This window comes from Cricetulus griseus, chromosome 2, assembly GCF_003668045.3.
Source record: "Cricetulus griseus strain 17A/GY chromosome 2, alternate assembly CriGri-PICRH-1.0, whole genome shotgun sequence".
Classification (NCBI taxonomy): domain Eukaryota; kingdom Metazoa; phylum Chordata; class Mammalia; order Rodentia; family Cricetidae; genus Cricetulus; species Cricetulus griseus.
The window spans coordinates 193,558,558-193,576,372 of NC_048595.1; the positions used below are offsets into that span (position 1 = coordinate 193,558,558).

The 17,815-nt window shown below is 38.1% G+C and overlaps 1 protein-coding gene across 1 annotated transcript; it reads right to left on the minus strand.

The window, feature by feature from the left end:
- Positions 1-482: 482 nt before the first annotated feature.
- LOC100773047 (neuropeptide Y receptor type 6) lies at positions 483-1,598 on the minus strand. Its single transcript, XM_027400828.2, has one exon. The coding sequence runs from the start codon at positions 1,596-1,598 to the stop codon at positions 483-485; it is 1,116 nt and encodes a 371-aa protein (XP_027256629.1).
- Between the last annotated feature and the right edge of the window lie 16,217 nt (positions 1,599-17,815).

Genomic DNA, 17,815 nt, shown 5'->3' on the forward strand with positions numbered 1-17,815 from the left:
TATAATCCAGATATAATTAACTAATAAATTATCACACTATATTTTCTAATTTAAGTAATTTTATGTGATTGAAAGTTACCATTTCATCTAAAAGTGGAATTGCTTTGATGTGAAGGAGGCATAGCATGGGTTTTTACTGGTTATAGCACAGCTAATAACTTTGTGACTATTTCAGTGAACAGCAGGAACTTTGTACCCCAGTAATCTCCGCTATCCTTGTAATCTGCTTCCTCATCTTTGCTCTTTATCATAGCAATGGTGGTTGGTTTCTTGGGTTATTATTCTTCCAAGAAAAAAAATAAAGGGCGGGGATACATCTCTGTGTGTTCTGTAGATGAATGGGATAGACATGCTTAACTGAAAGAAAAACTGGGCCTCTAGGTCTTTATGTGTTTAACTCTGGCTTCCCCTGCATCTCACCCTATGCCATGTTCTTCCTTTCCCTTCTTTTTCAGAAGGACTTTGGCTTTGGTTACTAGTTTCTATACCCCTGTTGTTATGTGAGCCAGTCTTAATGATCCCTTGGATTCATCCGTGTGCATAGTGGACAAGGCGATATTTTCATATCTTTCCTGTGGTGCCATGCACCAACAGTGGTGAATAAGTGTCATTAGGTCCTTCTGGAAATTTTTGTTGAGAAAGCCATAAAAGAGAGGGTTTATGCATGTAGAAACCATAGCAACCAAGTGACAAACTACAAATACCAGGTCATGGTGGCAGCTCATCAGCATCTCATGATACCAGTCAAAGATGACATTGAAGATATTCAAGGGCAGCCAACATGCACCAAAGGTCACTACAATGGAAATCAACATCACATTTATCCTCTTGTTCTCATTGAGGCGGCTCTCATTTTCCTTCCTCCTGTCCACCTTCTTAGTTCTTTTTCGGAGGCAGATAACAATCCTCAGGTAGCAGATAAGAATAAAACCCAGAGGAACAAAATACTGGAGCATAAACAATGATGTGGAAAAGAGGAGTTGGTTCAATTTGGAAGGCCAGATCTCCACACAGGCTACACGGTGGGTGTAGATGTCATTAGGGAGGGAGAGATTGTGAAAGGGCTCATTGGTGAGGTGGTAGGACAGGAATAAGGGAATAGACAATGAAAGGGAAATGAGCCAAATCAAGATGATGCCCCAGTAGGCATGAGATACCCTGGGCTTCCAGCCTCGAGGGTTCACAATCAACTGATATCGTTCAATAGCAATCAATACAAGGGAGAATATGGACACAGAGATGGAGACACTTTGCACATAGGAAGTGAGTTTACACATGGTGTTCCCAAATATCCAGTGGTCCATCAGAGTATAGATGACTGTGAAAGGGATGCACATGACACACACCAAGATGTCAGAGAGAGACAGATTGGCAATCAGTATGTTGGTAACATTTTGAGCTTCTCTCTGCTTCTTAAAGATGATGATGATAAGAGAGAGATTTCCAAAAATGCCCATGATTAGGACCACAGTATATACTATGAGTAGCAAGAGTATGGCTAGAAAAGGGGGTTGACAGGACTCAAAGTAGAAAAATGAAGAGTTGTTGCTCTTGGCACTGGTTTTATTAGGTCCTGGTTGATGTAGGGGCACTTCCATTAGGTCAGGATTAGATACAAGCTTGCTTGTATCATTGGTGGATGTTTGGTCATTGAGGGACCCCTGGCTCTGAAACTCTCAGTAGATAATCAGTGGGTCTACTCTTCATGATCTCTGTCTCTATTTGGTGGAAACATGAATGATGTCAGCATACTCTTGTAATCCTAAAAATGAAACGGAAGCCAGAAAATTAATGTAAGTTTCTGTTTTTCGAGAGAGAGTCTCATATAGCCTAAGCTTTCCTCAAACTTGCTATGCATGAAAGGTTGACCTTGAACTTCTGATTCTCCTGCCTCCATCTCCTGAGTGTAGGGATTACAGGCATTCATCACTACACAAGATTTTATGGAGTCCTGGGAATAGAACTTAGGACTTTATGCATGTGAGGTGAGAACTTTATCAATGGAGCTACATCTCCAGCCACAGAATCTTAACAATATAGATACTACTTAACAATAGAGATAATTTTATAAATAAGACAATGTTCCTGAGGATGTGGACATGAGTTAAGTGGGTCTCTGTTTAGCCATGCTCTCTTCTCATGTCATGCAAACATTTTATTAGTCTTATGAGTAAGTTATTTGAATAAGACAAGAATGTGAACACACACACACACACACACACACACACACACACACACACACACACACACACACACCCATCCTCTTCAACTTCTGCCTATTTTTTCAGGATCATATGAATATCTACCTTCTTCATATAATTTATTGTGCAAATCACTAAGGTAGAGATTGTGCTGTGGAGGCCAGAAGACTATGTTTGGTTTTGTATCTGTCATACTGTGTTTGTCCTTACTCCAAAACTCATGGCTGATGTTCATGGTAACAATATTAAGAGGTGGGACTTTAAGTAGGCCAAATGGTCTTTCCCATTATGGATTAGTGTCATATAAAAGGGAATAAGGCCTTAGCATGTAGCATAGTCATAACATGCTCACTTAACATGTACAAGGCTTTATGTTCCATCTGCTCCAAAAATCCATCCACCATGCTCTTATGCTCACATGCATCCACACATGCATGCATCCATCTATCAAGAGTTTGCTGCTTTTGTTCCTCTATATAGAAGGACTCAGTACTTGTATCCTCTACAAAAGCATTATCTTGGGAATCAGACAGTGATCCTCAACCTGAACTTGCTGACACAGTGATCCTGAACTTAATAGAGACAAGAACTATGAGAAATAAATTTCTATTGTTTATAAATTACATAACTTATGGTATCCCACACAGCAGCAAAAATGAAGTGGAGCAAGACATATTCCAGGCAAATGTGTCCAAACTTTTGACCCTGGAACATAACATCGTCATCTACAAAGTTCATGCTTGAGAACAATGTGATTAAGTTACCAAAAAACTGGAAAAAAACACCTTGTAATTTTAAAAGAATGCTTATGATTTTGTGTTATGCCACTCTCACAGCTACCATCAGCCACTTGTAGCCTTCAGACCACAGACTGGACATACCCAAGAGCATTAGTGGAAATGATTTACATCAGAATCCTATCTGAAAAATGGGAGTAAATAATGCCTAATTGCCTGAGTTGTGTGAAGATTATGTAAGGTGGTGCAACTGAACTATGTTTGGGATCCTGCTCAGATTTTGAGAATCAAAGAAGGAATTAAATGCATAGGCATCTACTACTTAGAATTAAGTTTTTTTAGAACCCAGTCCATCAATTCCTTTTTTTCCTCCAGATTTCATCTAATGTCCAGCAGATAAGGAGGCCTTGTCCCACAGTCCAACATAGTTTAGAGTGGTTGACTTCAGTGGAATTATTTACATCAGGAGATATCACAAGCTTAATGAACTAAGAATTAACAGTAAGATTTCAGATTTCCATCCTAAAGAGGACACACAGAAGGAGGGTAGAGAGGAGGGATGAAAAACCTCCTCACATTGGTTTATTCTTCAAGAATCTGGGAGAAAGAAACATAAATAAAATTGATAAAGGAAACTGAGCAACAGGTATGGGAGGGGACAAACCTTTCTTTGCTGTGTGAAATTACTTTGGCCTGCTCTTCCCTGAGATCAAAGGCTTTGAAGATTGCTGCTGGACAGAAAGCACTCGAGAATACTTTTGTCTGTACAATAAAACCACGATAACGAACACTGTAAAAATGCCACAGATGAATAGGAGCCACTGAGAAACGCAGTATACTTTATAAAGAAAGCCTCAAGGGACTTGTCGGTGATGTGTTGATGGGAGAAATAACAATGTTTAAAAACATCAAAATAAAGGTTTAGGGCTTGGATGATTCAGGATTTCTACTGACCTGAAGTTAACAGATATTGGCTGAAGGGAAATTTCAAAATATATTTAAGAGCTTCATGTCAGTTGATAGACTTGAACTATAGGTGAGAAATAGAAAGCTTTGATTTCTAATTAAAGGCTTCTCACAGAGTGGGAAAAGGAATGAGAAGGAGATGGGCATATGCACTCTGGTGTGCTAACATGGCATGGGGCTTCGTCGAAGAGGACATATCTGCTGTTAGCTAGCTGCCACTCCTTTAGTGTTCAATTTATTTATTAGTCAAATTGAATTTTAAAATGGCCTCTTCATTTCACATCTTTGTATAAGGGCCAATGAAATGATATCTTGGAAACATCCCACAATTAGCTAAACACTGCTCACTTATACATTGTTGACAGTGTCAGTCACTTGAGCAGAACTGATGTGGCCTCCACCCTCCAGACACTGGAGTGCTTTTACATCTGCTATAAGGTTTATATCTCCAGCATCACATTTTGTGGGAAGGGGTTGGAAAGTTCTAGTTCTATCTAATTTACAGAAAAACCAAGTCTCCAAAGGCCCAAGGAATTAGCTGGAGCCAAACAAGCTCATCAAAGTCGTGTGTAAGTAATTTTCTCTACAGTTATTTTCTGTAAGAAAAAGGATAGAGAAGGGGAGCAAGATACCATAATAGAGGGAGCCATTATAGGTTTATAGAGAAATCTGGCATTAGGGAAATGTCCAGGGATCCACAAGGATGACCCCAACTAAAAATCTAAGCAACAGTGGAGAGGCTACCTTAAATGTCCTTCCTCTATAATGAGAATGATGACTACCTTAAAAGCCATCCTAGAACCTTCACCCAGTAGCTGATGGAAGCAGAAGCAGAGATTCATGGCTAACTACTGAGCTGAACTCCTGGAATACAGTTGTTGAGAGGGAGGAGTGATGAGCAAACGGGTCAAGACCATGCTGAGGTAAACACACAGAAACAACTGACCTGAGCAAGTGGGAGCTCATGGACCCAGTCTGACAACTGGGGAACCAGCATGGGACCAAACCAGGTCCCCTGAATGTGGGTGTCAGTTGGGAGGCCTGGGCAGTCTATGTGGCCTCTGGCAGTGGAACCAGTATTTATCCCTAGTGCAGGAATGGACTTTGGGAGCCCATTCCCTATGGAGGGATACTCTCTCAGTCTACACAGGGGAGGGCCTAGACCCTGACCCAAATGATGTGACAGACTTTGATGATTCCCCCATGGGAGGCCTCACCCTCCCTGGGGAGTGGATAAGGAGGGTAGGATGGGGGATTGGTGCAGGGCATGGGAGGATGGGAGGGAAAGGGAAATGGGATTGGCATGTAAAATAAGATTGTTTGTAATTTAAATAAAAACTTATAAAAACGGAAAAAAAACACACTTTCTATGAATCCTGTCAAGACAGCTCTGATAACAGCTTTCTCCTTACAGATGTGAAAATGTACAGAACTTTAGAGACTGTAGTAGATGGGCAACAGAGAAAGGAGTAAAGATCAGCAGCCTTTAGATTTGCCCCTTCTTACCAATGTCTTTGCAGTTGATTGGGGTACTCACCATACCTCAACAGCAGGTAGAAGTCTGTGTAGAAACCTCTCTACTCCCTTGTGTGTTAATTAGTATTCAAGGAAACAACCGCTCACCACTCTAAATTCCTAGAGAGGCTCAGAGCCCAGGAAAGTCAGGAAAGCACTGGATGAGCTTCATCTGGGAGGGACTCAGAGATGAATGCAAGAGCTGCCTTGCCCAATGCCCTCTGCACAGCTCAAAGGTTAGTACTGAAATTCCTAAATATGGCCTTCAAATTGCATCATAGGCTTTGCACTATACATAATTGGTAGTTCTGAAGTTTAAATGTGTAAATCCTGCTTATCTGGAAGCAGAGTAATGCTGAGCTCAAGTTCATAAAAAAATTCTTAGGATACAATTCTATTTTAGGAATGTTCATCTTGGATTGCTTGGTTGGAAATGGACTAGAGGTTGAGATTTCAAAGGAACAAAGGACATTTTGCTCAATCTAAGGGTAATATAAAACAGAGGTATTCTCCAACCTTCAGCTTGGTTATATATTGATTATGGAGTGCCTACCTTGACTTGTTTCATTTATGTCTTATGGTGTAATAATTTCACATTAAATTAATTTAAAATATTTTTGTGTTTACATATTTCAAGATGAACAAAATAAGAGCATTACTCTATGAAAATCTCTAGAAACATTTTTATTTCCATAGCTGGATTTTTTTGTTAGAGTGTATTTGTCTTTTTTTCATTAACACAATTCTTTTGGGAGGAAAGGAAAGAGAAGTTTTGTGTAGAATTTGTGTGTGTTGCTCTTGATCACTCTGTTCTTTTATTATCATTAACTCCCTCATGTTCCATCTGTCTGTACTTCTCGAATTTCTTTTTCCTCTTTTCTTAACTATGGAACACAGTTGAGAACTAAAGCATATTTTAAATTATTTAGAACTTTATTTTGGCTTGGATGAAACTCTAAACTCTTGACTTGATAGTGACCCTTCTGTACGCCTCTCATCTGGCAGATGCTACTGTGACCACAACTCAAATCACCTGGCTGTCAGAGTTCCAGCTTCTTGCCACTACTTTCTGCTGCTTCCTGCTATAAATTTCTTTTAAAGTTCTATATTTTCTACTATTAATTGTTCAAAACAGGGCTGGGGCATTCTGTAACACACACACACACACACACACACACACACACACACACACACACACACACACACACTCCAGAACTCACTCTTCCCCCTTAAGTTTCTAAGAACACAAGTTCTGTGGTTCTGTTAATGCAAATAGGATCTTTAGTTGTTAGAGAATTAGTGATTTTCAAAGTAGCACACATTTTCTTAGTTCATTCACCAAGTACTCATGTACTGACAAGGTGAGTTGTCTTAACATGCTTACTACACAATTTTGTATTTTAATGGAATGACACTTCATCTTTGATTTACATGTTATGGAAACTAGGACCCACTGACTTGTTCATGATCAACTAGAACTGTGTATTCCAAACCATTACCAAGACATATTTTTGTGTATTTGGTCATTTAATTTGTTTAAAAATTAGTCAAATGAATTGTTCTATGAAGACAAATGGAATTAGAATTTTGTACATCTCTAAGAATGCAGATCTACACTGAGTACCCACAGTTAGCATCAAGAAACAAATAACACACTCTCACGGTTGTATTAGAAAGCTCAGTTGTCCTGACCATTCAGCATTATTCAAGCCTCTTTATTCTGTTTATCTGCCCATTAAAACTCAATTTTGCATTTACCTTTTTCAGAGGTGTGTTGCATCTTACAATTTGAGGATTGCATTTGACTAAAGTATTTGTTTACTACACATATTTTAATTTTCTGCTGGAATTAGTTTATATGGTTTTTATCTCTTGAATTCCACAAGTTGCTCAGTTCATGTCAGATGTAAGTGGAAAACAAACACATTTTATCACCCAGAGAGTTTCTGTTCAAATCAGGCCACCACACATTGTTCGAATTGGCTTTACTTTTTTGGGGGGAATGTAATGGCTGAGCTTGCCATTTCAGGAATATTATGTCCTTCATTTTTAAAACAGCACCACATCAAATGTGCCATAGAAAGAAGGCTTAGTTTTTACCAGTGAAAATAAGTTTACTGGCATTTATAGTTTACTTACTAGCAAATAAGCAAAAGCAGTTAAGTCTCCATTGTGTAAATAGTAGTTCTGGGAACTTAAAAATTTTCTAAAATAGTGCATTCTAAAGCTGAATTTGTTTTTCAGATCACAAAAACAAGAAGACAATTGATACAATTAAAATTGAAAGCAGGAAAATTCCAATTTTTGATAATCTCATACTTTAAAATCAGCATATTTTAGCACAAAATGCTTATCTGAAAACATATTTATGTGATTATAAATTTTCTTACAAGTTTTCTTCCCAATTTTTTATTTTTTATTTTTTTGGTTGTGAGCCTAGCCTTTAACGGCTGAGCCATTTCTCTAGCCCTCTTCCCAATTTTTTACCTGTTAGAAATTTCCAGCTCTGTTACTGTCTTTTCATCTTCCTCATGCTTTCTTTCTTCAGTCTCGATATTTTTAAAGTTTAATTCTCTGCAGAAGGATGCCACATGAGCTATCTCTCCAAGTCCCAACTCTTCCTTCTCCCCTCCTGATGTATTTCTCCTGGAAGCAACCTGTAGTTTTGCTTCAGGAGCTACTCCCTGTAGTTGGAGTCAGTACACAGGCAGGGAAGATGGAGTTCTGCCATCCAGTGGGTACTGCTGGCCACTGAAGAAGAGGCAGGGAGGAGTCAGGATCCTTGGCATTAGTGAAGCTTAGCTGCAGCTGCATAAGGGATGTTGTGAAAATGTCACTCTCTAGTATCTGCAGAGATGATAATAAGAGTGCAACTTGAAAATCTATAGCACTGTCTGGCATGTATAGTTATAATTTTGAAAAAAAAGATTAGCTTTGTGAAAATCTGAAAATTAATTCAAACATCCCTGGAAAATTATTAGTAAACATTAGTAGTTAGTTGTAGAAAATTTATGTTTACTTAATAGGTGGATTTCATTTTACATTGTGCCATAATTTGTGGTACTAATAAAAAGGCTTTTAATATTAAAATTAACACTGAATTTCTTAGAAAAGTTTGGGTATGTTGTGTCTTCGTTCTCATTGAGTTCTAGGAAGTCTTTAATTTCTTTTTTTTTATTTGTTCCCTGACCCAGGAATGTTGCAATTGCACATTGTTCAATTTCCATGAGTTTGTAGGGTTTCTGAAATTTGTGCTGTTGTTGAATTCTAACTTTAAACCATGGTCATCAGATAGGATACAGGGGGTTATTCCAATTTTTTTTTTATCTGTTGAGGTTTTCTGTGTTGCAAAGTATGTGGTCAATTTTAGAGAAGGTTCTATGTGGCGTTGAGAAGAAGGTATATTCTTTTGTGTTTGGATGGAATGTTCTATAGATGTCTGTTAATCCCAATTTGGTCATAACTTCTGTTAGTTCCTTTGAATCTTTTTATAAAATTTTAATTAGAAAGAAAATTATTTTACATGTCCATCCCTGGTCCCTTTACCTCCCCTCCTCCCCTGCCCCCCAACTAACACCCTACCTATCCCATACCCTTTCTGCTCCCCAAGGAGGTTGAGGCCTTCCATAGGGGGTTTTCAAAATCTGTCTTATTCTTTGGGATAGGGCCTAGGCCAACCCCCTTGTGTCTAGGCTCAGGGAGTATTCCCCCAAGTGTGATGGGCTCCCAAAGTCCACACCTATGCTAGGGATAAGTACTGTTCCCCTGCAAGAAGTTCCATAGATTTCTAAGGTTTCTACACCCAAATTAAGGGAGTCTGGATCAGTTCCATGCTGGTTTCCCAGCTATCAGTCTGGGGCCTAAGAGCTCTTCCTTATTCAGGTCAGCTGTTTCTGTGGGTTTCACCAGCCTGGTATGGACCCCTTTGCTCATCAGTCTTCCTTCTCTGCAACTGGATTTCAGTTCAATTCAAGGTTTAGCTGTGGGTGTCTGCTTCTACTTCCACCAGCTGTTGAATGAAGACTATATGATGGCATATGAATTAGTCATCAACCTCATTATCAGGAGAGGGCATTTAAGGTAGCATCTCCTCTGTAGCTTAGATTGTCAGTTGGTGTCATCTTTGTAGCTCTCCAGACATTTCCCTAGTGCCTAATTTCTCTTTAAACCTTTAATGTCTCCCTCTATTATATTATCTCTTATCTTGCTCTCTTCTTTTCTTCCCCCAACTCAACCTCCCTGCCCCATCATGTCTTCCTCACCCCTCCTCTTCTCCCCTTTTCATTCTCCTAGTTCCTCTCCCCTCCCCCCATGCTCCCAATTTGCTCAGGAAATCTTGTCCCTTTCCCCTTCTCCAGGGAAACATGTATGTCTCTTTTAGGGTCCTCCTTGTTTACTAGCTTCTCTGGCAGTGTGGATTGTAGGCTGGTAATCCTTTACTCTATGCCTAAAATCCACATATGAGTGAGTACATACAATGTTTGAAGTTTTGTGACTGGGTTACCTAGCTCAGAATACTTTCTTCTATTTCCATCCATTTGCCTGCGAATTTCAAGATTCCATTTTTTTTTCTGCTGAGTAGTACTCCATTGTGTAAATGTACCACGGTTTCTGTATCCATTCCTGAGGAATCCCCATACTGATTTCCAAAGTAAGAGTTGGCACTCCCACCAGCAGTGGAGGAGTGTTCCCCTTTCTCAACATCCTCTCCAGCATAAACTGTCATTGGTGTTTTTGATTTTAGCCATTCTGACAGGAGTAAGATAGTATCTCAGAGTTGTTTTGATTTGCATTTCCCTGATGGCTAAAGATGGTGAACACTTTCTTATGTGTCTTTTAGCCATTTTAGATTCCTCTGTTGAGAACTGTCTATTTAGTTCTGTACCCCACTTTTTAATTGGATTATTTGGTGTTTTGGAGACTAGCTTCTTGAGTTCTTTGTAAATTTTGGAGATCAGCCCTCTGTCGGATGTGGGGTTGGTGAATATCTTTTCCCAATCTGTGGGCTGTCGTTTTTGTCTTCTTGACTGTGTCTTTTGCCTTACAGAAGCTTCTCAGTTTCAAGAGGTACCATTTATTAGTTGTCCATCTCAGTGTCTGTGCTACTGGTGTTATGTTCAGGAAACTGTCTCCTGTACCAATTCATTCAAGGTTATTTCCTACTTTCTCTTCTAATAATTTCAGTGCAGCTGGTTTTATGTTGTGGTCTTTGATCCATTTGGACTTAAGTTTTGTGCATGGGAATAGACATGGATCTATCTGCAGTCTTCTACATGCAGCATCCTGTTACTCCAGCACCAGTTGTTGAATATGCTTTCTTTATTCCATTGTATAGCTTTAGCTTGTTTGTCAAAAAATCAGGTGTTGATAGGTATGTGGGTTAATATCAGGGTTTCCAACTTGATTCCATTGGTCTAACTGTCTATTTTTTGTGCCAATACCAAGCTGTTTCCAGGACTATAGCTCTATAATAGATCTTGAAATCAGGGATGGTGATGCCTCAGGAAGTTCTGTTATTGTACAGGGTTGTTTTGGCTGTCCTGGATCTTTTGTTTTTCCATATAAAGTTGAGAATTGTTTTTTCAAGGTCTGTGAACAATTGTTCTGTGATATTGATGGGGATTGCATTGAATCTGTAGATTGCTTTTGGCAAGGTTGCCGTTTTTCCTATGTTGATCCTACATATCCAAGAACATGGGAGATCCTTCCATTTTCTTTAATTTCTTTCTTTAAAGAATCAAAATTCTTATGATACAGGTCTTTCACTTTTTTGGTTAGCGTTACCCATAGGTATTTTATGTTGTTTGGGCAATTGTAAAGTGTGATAGTTGTCTGATTTCTTTCTCAGCACATTTATCATTCATATATAGTAGGGCTATATATTTTGAGTTAATCTTGTACCCTGCCACTTTGCTAAAGGTGTTTATCAGCTGTAGGGGTTCCCTGGTAGAGTTTTTCGGTTCACTTATGTAGACTATCATATCATCTGCAAACAGTGAAAGCTTCACTTCTTTCTTTTCAATTTGTATCCCCTTGATCTCCTTTTCTTGTCTTATTGCTCTAGCTAGAACTTCAAGGACAATATTGAAGAGATATGGAAAGAGTGGGCAGCCTTGTCTTGTTTCTGATTTTAGAGGAATAGCTTTGAGTTTCTATCTATTTAGTTTGATGTTGGCTGTTGGCTTACTGCATATTGTTTTTATTATGTTCAGGTATGTTCCTGTTATTCCTGATCGCTCCAGGACCTTTATCATGAAGGGATGTTGGATTTTGTCAAAGGCTTTTTGAGCATCTAGTGAAATGATCATGTGGTTTTTCTTCTTCAGTTGATTTATATTGTGGAATACATTGATAGATTTTCTAATATTGAACCAACCCTGCATCCCAGGGATGAAGTTTACTTTATCATGGTGGATGATTTTTCTGATATGTTCTTGGATTTGGTTTGCCATTGTTTTATTGGGTGTTTTTGCATGTATGTTCATGAGGGATATTGGTCTGAAGTTCTCTTTCTTAATTGTGTCTTTGTGTGGGTTGGGTACCAAGGTAATTGTAGCCTCATGAAAAGAGTTTGGCACTGACCCTTCTGCTTCTATTGTGTGGAACAATTTGAGGAGCATTGGTATTAGCTCTTCTTTTAATTTCTGGTAGGATTTTGCTCTGAAACCATTTGACCCTGGGATTTTTTGGTTTGGAGACTTCTGATAACTGCTTATATTTCCTTAGAGATTATAGGTTTGTTTAAGTTGCTTATCTGTTGTTGATTCAATTTTGTTAAGTGATACCTGTCCAGAAAATAGTTCATTTCCTTTAAATTTTCCTATTTTGTGGAGTACAGGTTTTCAAAGTGTGACCTGAAGATTCTCTGGATTACCTCAGTGTCCTTTGTTATGTCCCCCTTTCATTTCTGATTTTGTTAATTTGCATGTTCTCTTTCTGCCGTTTGGTTAGTTTGGATAAAGGTTTGTCTATCTTGTTGATTTTCTTGAAAAACCAACTCTTTGTTACATTGATTCTTTGAATTGTTTTCTTTGTTTCAACTTTATTGATTTCTGCCCTCAGTTTGGTTATTTACTAGCATTTACTCCTCTGGAGTGAATTTGCTTCCATTTTTTCTAGAGCTTTCAGCTGTGAGGTCAACTCTCTGGTGTGACTATTCTCTAGTTTCTTCATGTGAGCACTTAGAGCTATGACCTTTCCTCTTAGTACTACTTTCAAAGTGTCCCATAAGTTTGGGTATGTTGTGTCTTTATTTACATTGAATTCTAGGAAGTCTTTAGGTTCTTTCTTCATTTTTTTTCCTTGACCCAGGAATGGTGCAATTGCATGTTGTTCAATTTTCGTGAGTTTGTAGTTTTCTGCAATTTGTGTTGTTTTTGAATTCTAACTTTAAAGCATGGTGGACTGATAAGACACAGGGGGTTATTCCAGTATTTTTGTATCTGTTGAGGTTTGCTACATTGCTGAGCATGTGGTCTATTTTTGAGAAGGTTCCATGTGATGCTGAAAAGAACATATATTCTTTTGTGTTTGGATGAAAAGTTCTATAGATGTATGTTAATCCCAATTGGGTCATAACTTCTGTTAGTTCCTTTGTCTCTTTGTTAAATTTCTGTCTGGTGGTCCTGTCCAGTGGTGAGCGTGGGGTGTTGAAGTCTCCCACTATAACTGTGTGAATTATTATTTGTGATTTGATTTTTAATAATTTTTCTTTTATGAATGTTAGTGTCTTTGTATTTCAGGCATAGATGTTTAGAATTGAAAATTCTTTCTGATGGATTTTTTCTGTGTTGAATATGAAATGACCATCTTCATCTCTTTTGATTGATTTTAGTTTGAAGACTAATTTGTTAGATACTAGGATAGCTACCCCAGCTCATTTCTTGGGTCCATTTGATTGGAAAATCTTATCCCAATCATTTACTCTGAGGTAATGTCTGTCTTTGAACTTGAGGTGTGTTTCATGTATGCAGCAGAAGGATGGATTCTGTCTTTGTATCCAATCTGTTAACCTGTGTCTTTTTATAGGTGAGTTAAGAACATTAATATTAAGGGAAATTAAGGACCATTGAGTGCTTATTCTTGTTTGTTTTTGATTTGTTGTTGGTAGAGGTATTGTGTGTGGATTTACCCTGCTTTTTCTTTTGGGTTTTGGTAAAGTGGGATTATCTATTGCCTATGTTTTGTGAGTGTAGTTAATTTCCTTAGGTTGGTGTTTTCCTTTCAGTACTTTCTGTAGGGCTGGATTAGTGGTTACATATTGTTTAAATCTGGTTTTGTCATGGAATATCTTGTTTTCTCCATCTATATTGATTGAAAACTTTGCTGGGTATAGTAGTCTGGGCTGGCATCCGTGGTCTCTTAGAGTTGGTATAATATTCATCCAGGTCCTTCTGGCTTTCAGACTTTCCATGGAGAAATCCAGTGTAATTCTGATAGGTTTGCCTTTATATGTTACTTGGCCCTTTTTCCGTTGCAGCTCTTAATATTCTTTCTTTATTCTATAGTTTGGTGTTTTAATTATTATATGAGGAGGGGACTTTGTGTTGTATTAGAAAATGGTCATATATGCTTTGAGTCATTTGATCACACTTATAAACCTTCCTTTGACTTCTGCACCAGGTATTTCTTTTAAGTCACTCCCACGAGAGGCCTTGCTATGGTATTGGTAATTTTGGGAGGAAAAACCCATTTTTCCTTTCATGTTTATTGTGTTATTTAATTGAAATCGCCACATCATGGTTTAAATTGAGGGTTAAATTTCTGTTGTTATTCTTGTTCGTTAAGTTAGGTTGCCTCTCTATTTTTCTAATGTGTCTGTTTGCTGTGTTGGGGAGGCAGACTAGGTTGTAGTTAGTTTGTAGTCATGCCTTCATCTATTAAACTGGTGTCCAAGCACAAGACTCTAAGTTCAGTCTGTTCTTGTTGCCAAATACTATTTGCAGCAACTGTCCTGCAGCTAACCCACTCTAATAACTGAATAGCACATGTCCTGCAGTAAACCCACTCTAATAACTGAATAGCACATAGACTATAAACCACACACTTTTTTTGTACTGATTAGCTTAGTGAGTAAGAGAAAGTGACCCTGATGGTTCTGTGTACAATGACAGATTAGTTAATTTTCATGAGTGGAAAGGAAAATACAAGAAAATGAAGCAACCTCAGTGAGACTATTAATTAGTATTAGTTTCTGGATGGGAAGTAGAGAAGGATTGAGAATAACTAAGGCAAAGTAAAAAAAAATGGGGTAGAATTTGTGTAAGTTTAGTTAGTGGTATGCTAAAAAGAGAAGTTATGTATCCAGATATCATAAACCAGACCAGCCTCCAGCCTTTGGGAGGTGTAGCAGTAAGAGGCGAGCATACAGAAAAAGAAACAGGAAGGAAAACAAGGAAAGGCAAGAAGAGCAAAAGTGTAGAAGATATGAGCAGTAGGTGGCAGTATTGGTCTGCTACATTGACTTTCTGCATGATAACTATAATAAGTATTTGCTTTGGTGAGGAAGAGAGCAGGGTGAAGATGATGAAATCATTGCTAGATAAATAATAGCTGTAGTGTTGAAAGAGAAGTGTGGGTATATAAGAAAATGTGATCAATTGAATATTATTTTGTCTCTAGTCTGTTGCTTCATTTGCTGGTCCTGGTTAGGCCCATATACTGGATTGACTTTCACCAGCTCAGCTTTCCCTGCACATAGACTTTATAGCCAATACAAACACTGTCCTAATGTAGTCTCTGCATTCCCACAGGGTTGGCAGTCTTGTGGTGCCTAGACCACAATTTAGAGCTCCTGCTTAGCTTATGCAGTGTTCCCTATCTCCACTGTGGTGCTGAAGGTCTCTGGCTACAGTCTCTCGAAGCCTGTCTATCACATTCCATCCAGAACAGCTATTACAGGTTTTTCTGGTAGGATTAGCCTTGAGTCTGCAGCTGTGTTAATGATTGCTTTGGTTACACCTACAGCACATTATCCAGTCTCAAGATAGAGGAAGTTCATGGGTCTGATGGCAGCAGCACAAAGTCCAGTCTCATGATAGAGGAAGTCCATCGGTCTAATGGCAGAAGAGGTTTCTTGGGCCCTTGATCAAGTCAATTTGGAGACTGAAGAAGTAGCCACAGGAGTGATGTAATAATTCTTTTTATAAAGTTCAATGTCTTCAATTATTTGAGAATTTTATGCCATGTATTATGAAAGTATTTATCCCCTAACTCTTCCAGATCCTCCTACCTCTCTACCTACCCAATTCCAAGTTCTCCTCCCTCCCTCCCTCCCTTCCTTCTTTACCTCATCAAGTCTAAGGTATGGTTTGTGTTGGATAAGTCTCTTGGGTGTGGGTCCTGCTCTGGTGTGTGGTCAGTATAACAGAAGCCAAATTATTCCTATTTGCAGATGATATGATATTATGCATAAAAATTCCCCAAACTTCCATCACAAAATTTCTACAAACACTTCAGCAAATTGTCAGGATACAAAATCAACTTATAAAACTCAGTAGCTTTTCTGCACACCACCAACAAACAAGCAGAGAAAGAGATCATGACACATGCCCATCTTCTATATTTTAAATAATGCTTCTTTGAAAATCAATTTTATCTTATAATGATGTTTCAGGGCTTTATTCACTAACTTTACATGTCCACTGTGTATATATTATAGTTTCTGATTTTGTCTTTTCATGGGATCTGTGTGTGTGTGTGTGTGTGTGTGTGTGTGTGTGTGTGTGTGTGTGTATGTGTGTGTGTGTTTATTTGTTTCTTGAGCTTTTTCCTAGTCTCCTGTTTCTTTATTGCTTCATCCTATTCTGTTATTTTGTTTCATTTTATCCAAATTTAATTTGTTAACATTATTTTTTAGATGCCTGTTTGTATCCTAATGAGAGAAAGAAAGAAGAGGTGTGGATTCAGGGGGGTGGGGAAGTTGGGGAGAATCTAAGAGGAAATCATCGTCAGAATATAATTTGTTAACATTTTGTTTTCAGTTAAAAAAATTAAGATTATGCCCAAAAGAGATAGAAACACATTTCTCAGTATTATATTTTTATATTCATTTCAAGACCATTTCAAGCAGTGGTCTACTTTTAATGTTCTAGATTTAATGAGTATAAACTGCCAGTAAGTGTTTATGTATTATTTTGACATACATCCCTATATACTCAGGGAACAGGAAAGCAATTGATTAAAAGCAGAACAGTAGGAAAGTGTGGCTCAGGACAGGCACAGTGGGAATCCATTCCCAGTGTGTATAAATGCAGAAAATTAACTATGGAGAGACATAGTTAATAAATTGTAACAGGGCCGCTTTTTCCCCCGACCTGTGTTCTCTCTCTGCTCTGTAATTTTGAGTTCTGTTTTTGGGGAGCCTCCTTTAACCAGGTTGATGATGAGACATAACTTGGAGCATTTGCCCATGCATTGTTCAGGCCTTTTCTCCTATCAATTCACTGCTTTGACAGTAGCAATGTCTTGACCATTGTTAGAATGTTTTCATGTTTCTAGCATATGTCTATTTACAAAAAATTAATAACCTATGCCCATGTCTAAATATCATTTTACAACTTATTTTCCTCATTGTTTCTCTTTTCTTCTTACAACTCATTAATTTGGAAAATATTTATGTGTCTTCCCTTTTCTAGAGTAATGACTACTTTCATACTTTTAGTACTTATGAGTTCATGAGGTCAAATTGTCCCATTGTCTCTGGCCAAGAAAAGATCTACTGAGAAGTTTTTGATAGGCTTCACTCATAACCTGCTTTATAACCTCCAGGGTGAATTCATGATGCCTTCATGTCTTATCTTCCCTGTGCAATCTTCTTAGTTCATAGTGCTCATCGATCATAGATAAGTTGGAGATTTTGCTGATAGGCTCTGATTGACGAAATAAAAGTGAACATTGGAATGAACAAAATAGCCACAGCCCCTGAACTGTTGCCCTTAAACCAAATATCTCTCTGTGTTAGGTAGGTCAAGTGGGGATCCCAGAAAGACAGCTTTGTGTGGGGGCTTCTCCAGGTTAGCATTCTTCCTAATAAAATGACAATGGAGGCTTTATTTTTGAAAATACAGATTCAAATATCTCTTTTCTCCCCATCTATTTCTCTCATATTATTATCAGATTTCCTCCGTTAGTATTTTGTCACTGTACTATTTATCTATTATCTATCTATCTATCTATCTATCTATCTATCTATGTATCATCTATCATTTGTAATCTGTTGAATCATATTTTAGAAACAGATAAAAGGGAATATTATCTTAATCAGGAATCTGGGTGGATGAAACTGTTTCCTTAAAATCAAGATCATCTGTCATACTGTTCCCTGGTTGTTTTATTTTCTCTCCAAGGTACCCTGTTTACTGATTCTCCAAAGGTTTCTTTTGTGTCTTTCATAAA

What these genes read in the sequence shown, in the direction of transcription:
- LOC100773047 (XM_027400828.2), bottom strand. Translation starts at nt 1,598, where the DNA reads ATGGAAGTGCCCCTACATCAACCAGGACCTAATAAAACCAGTGCCAAG.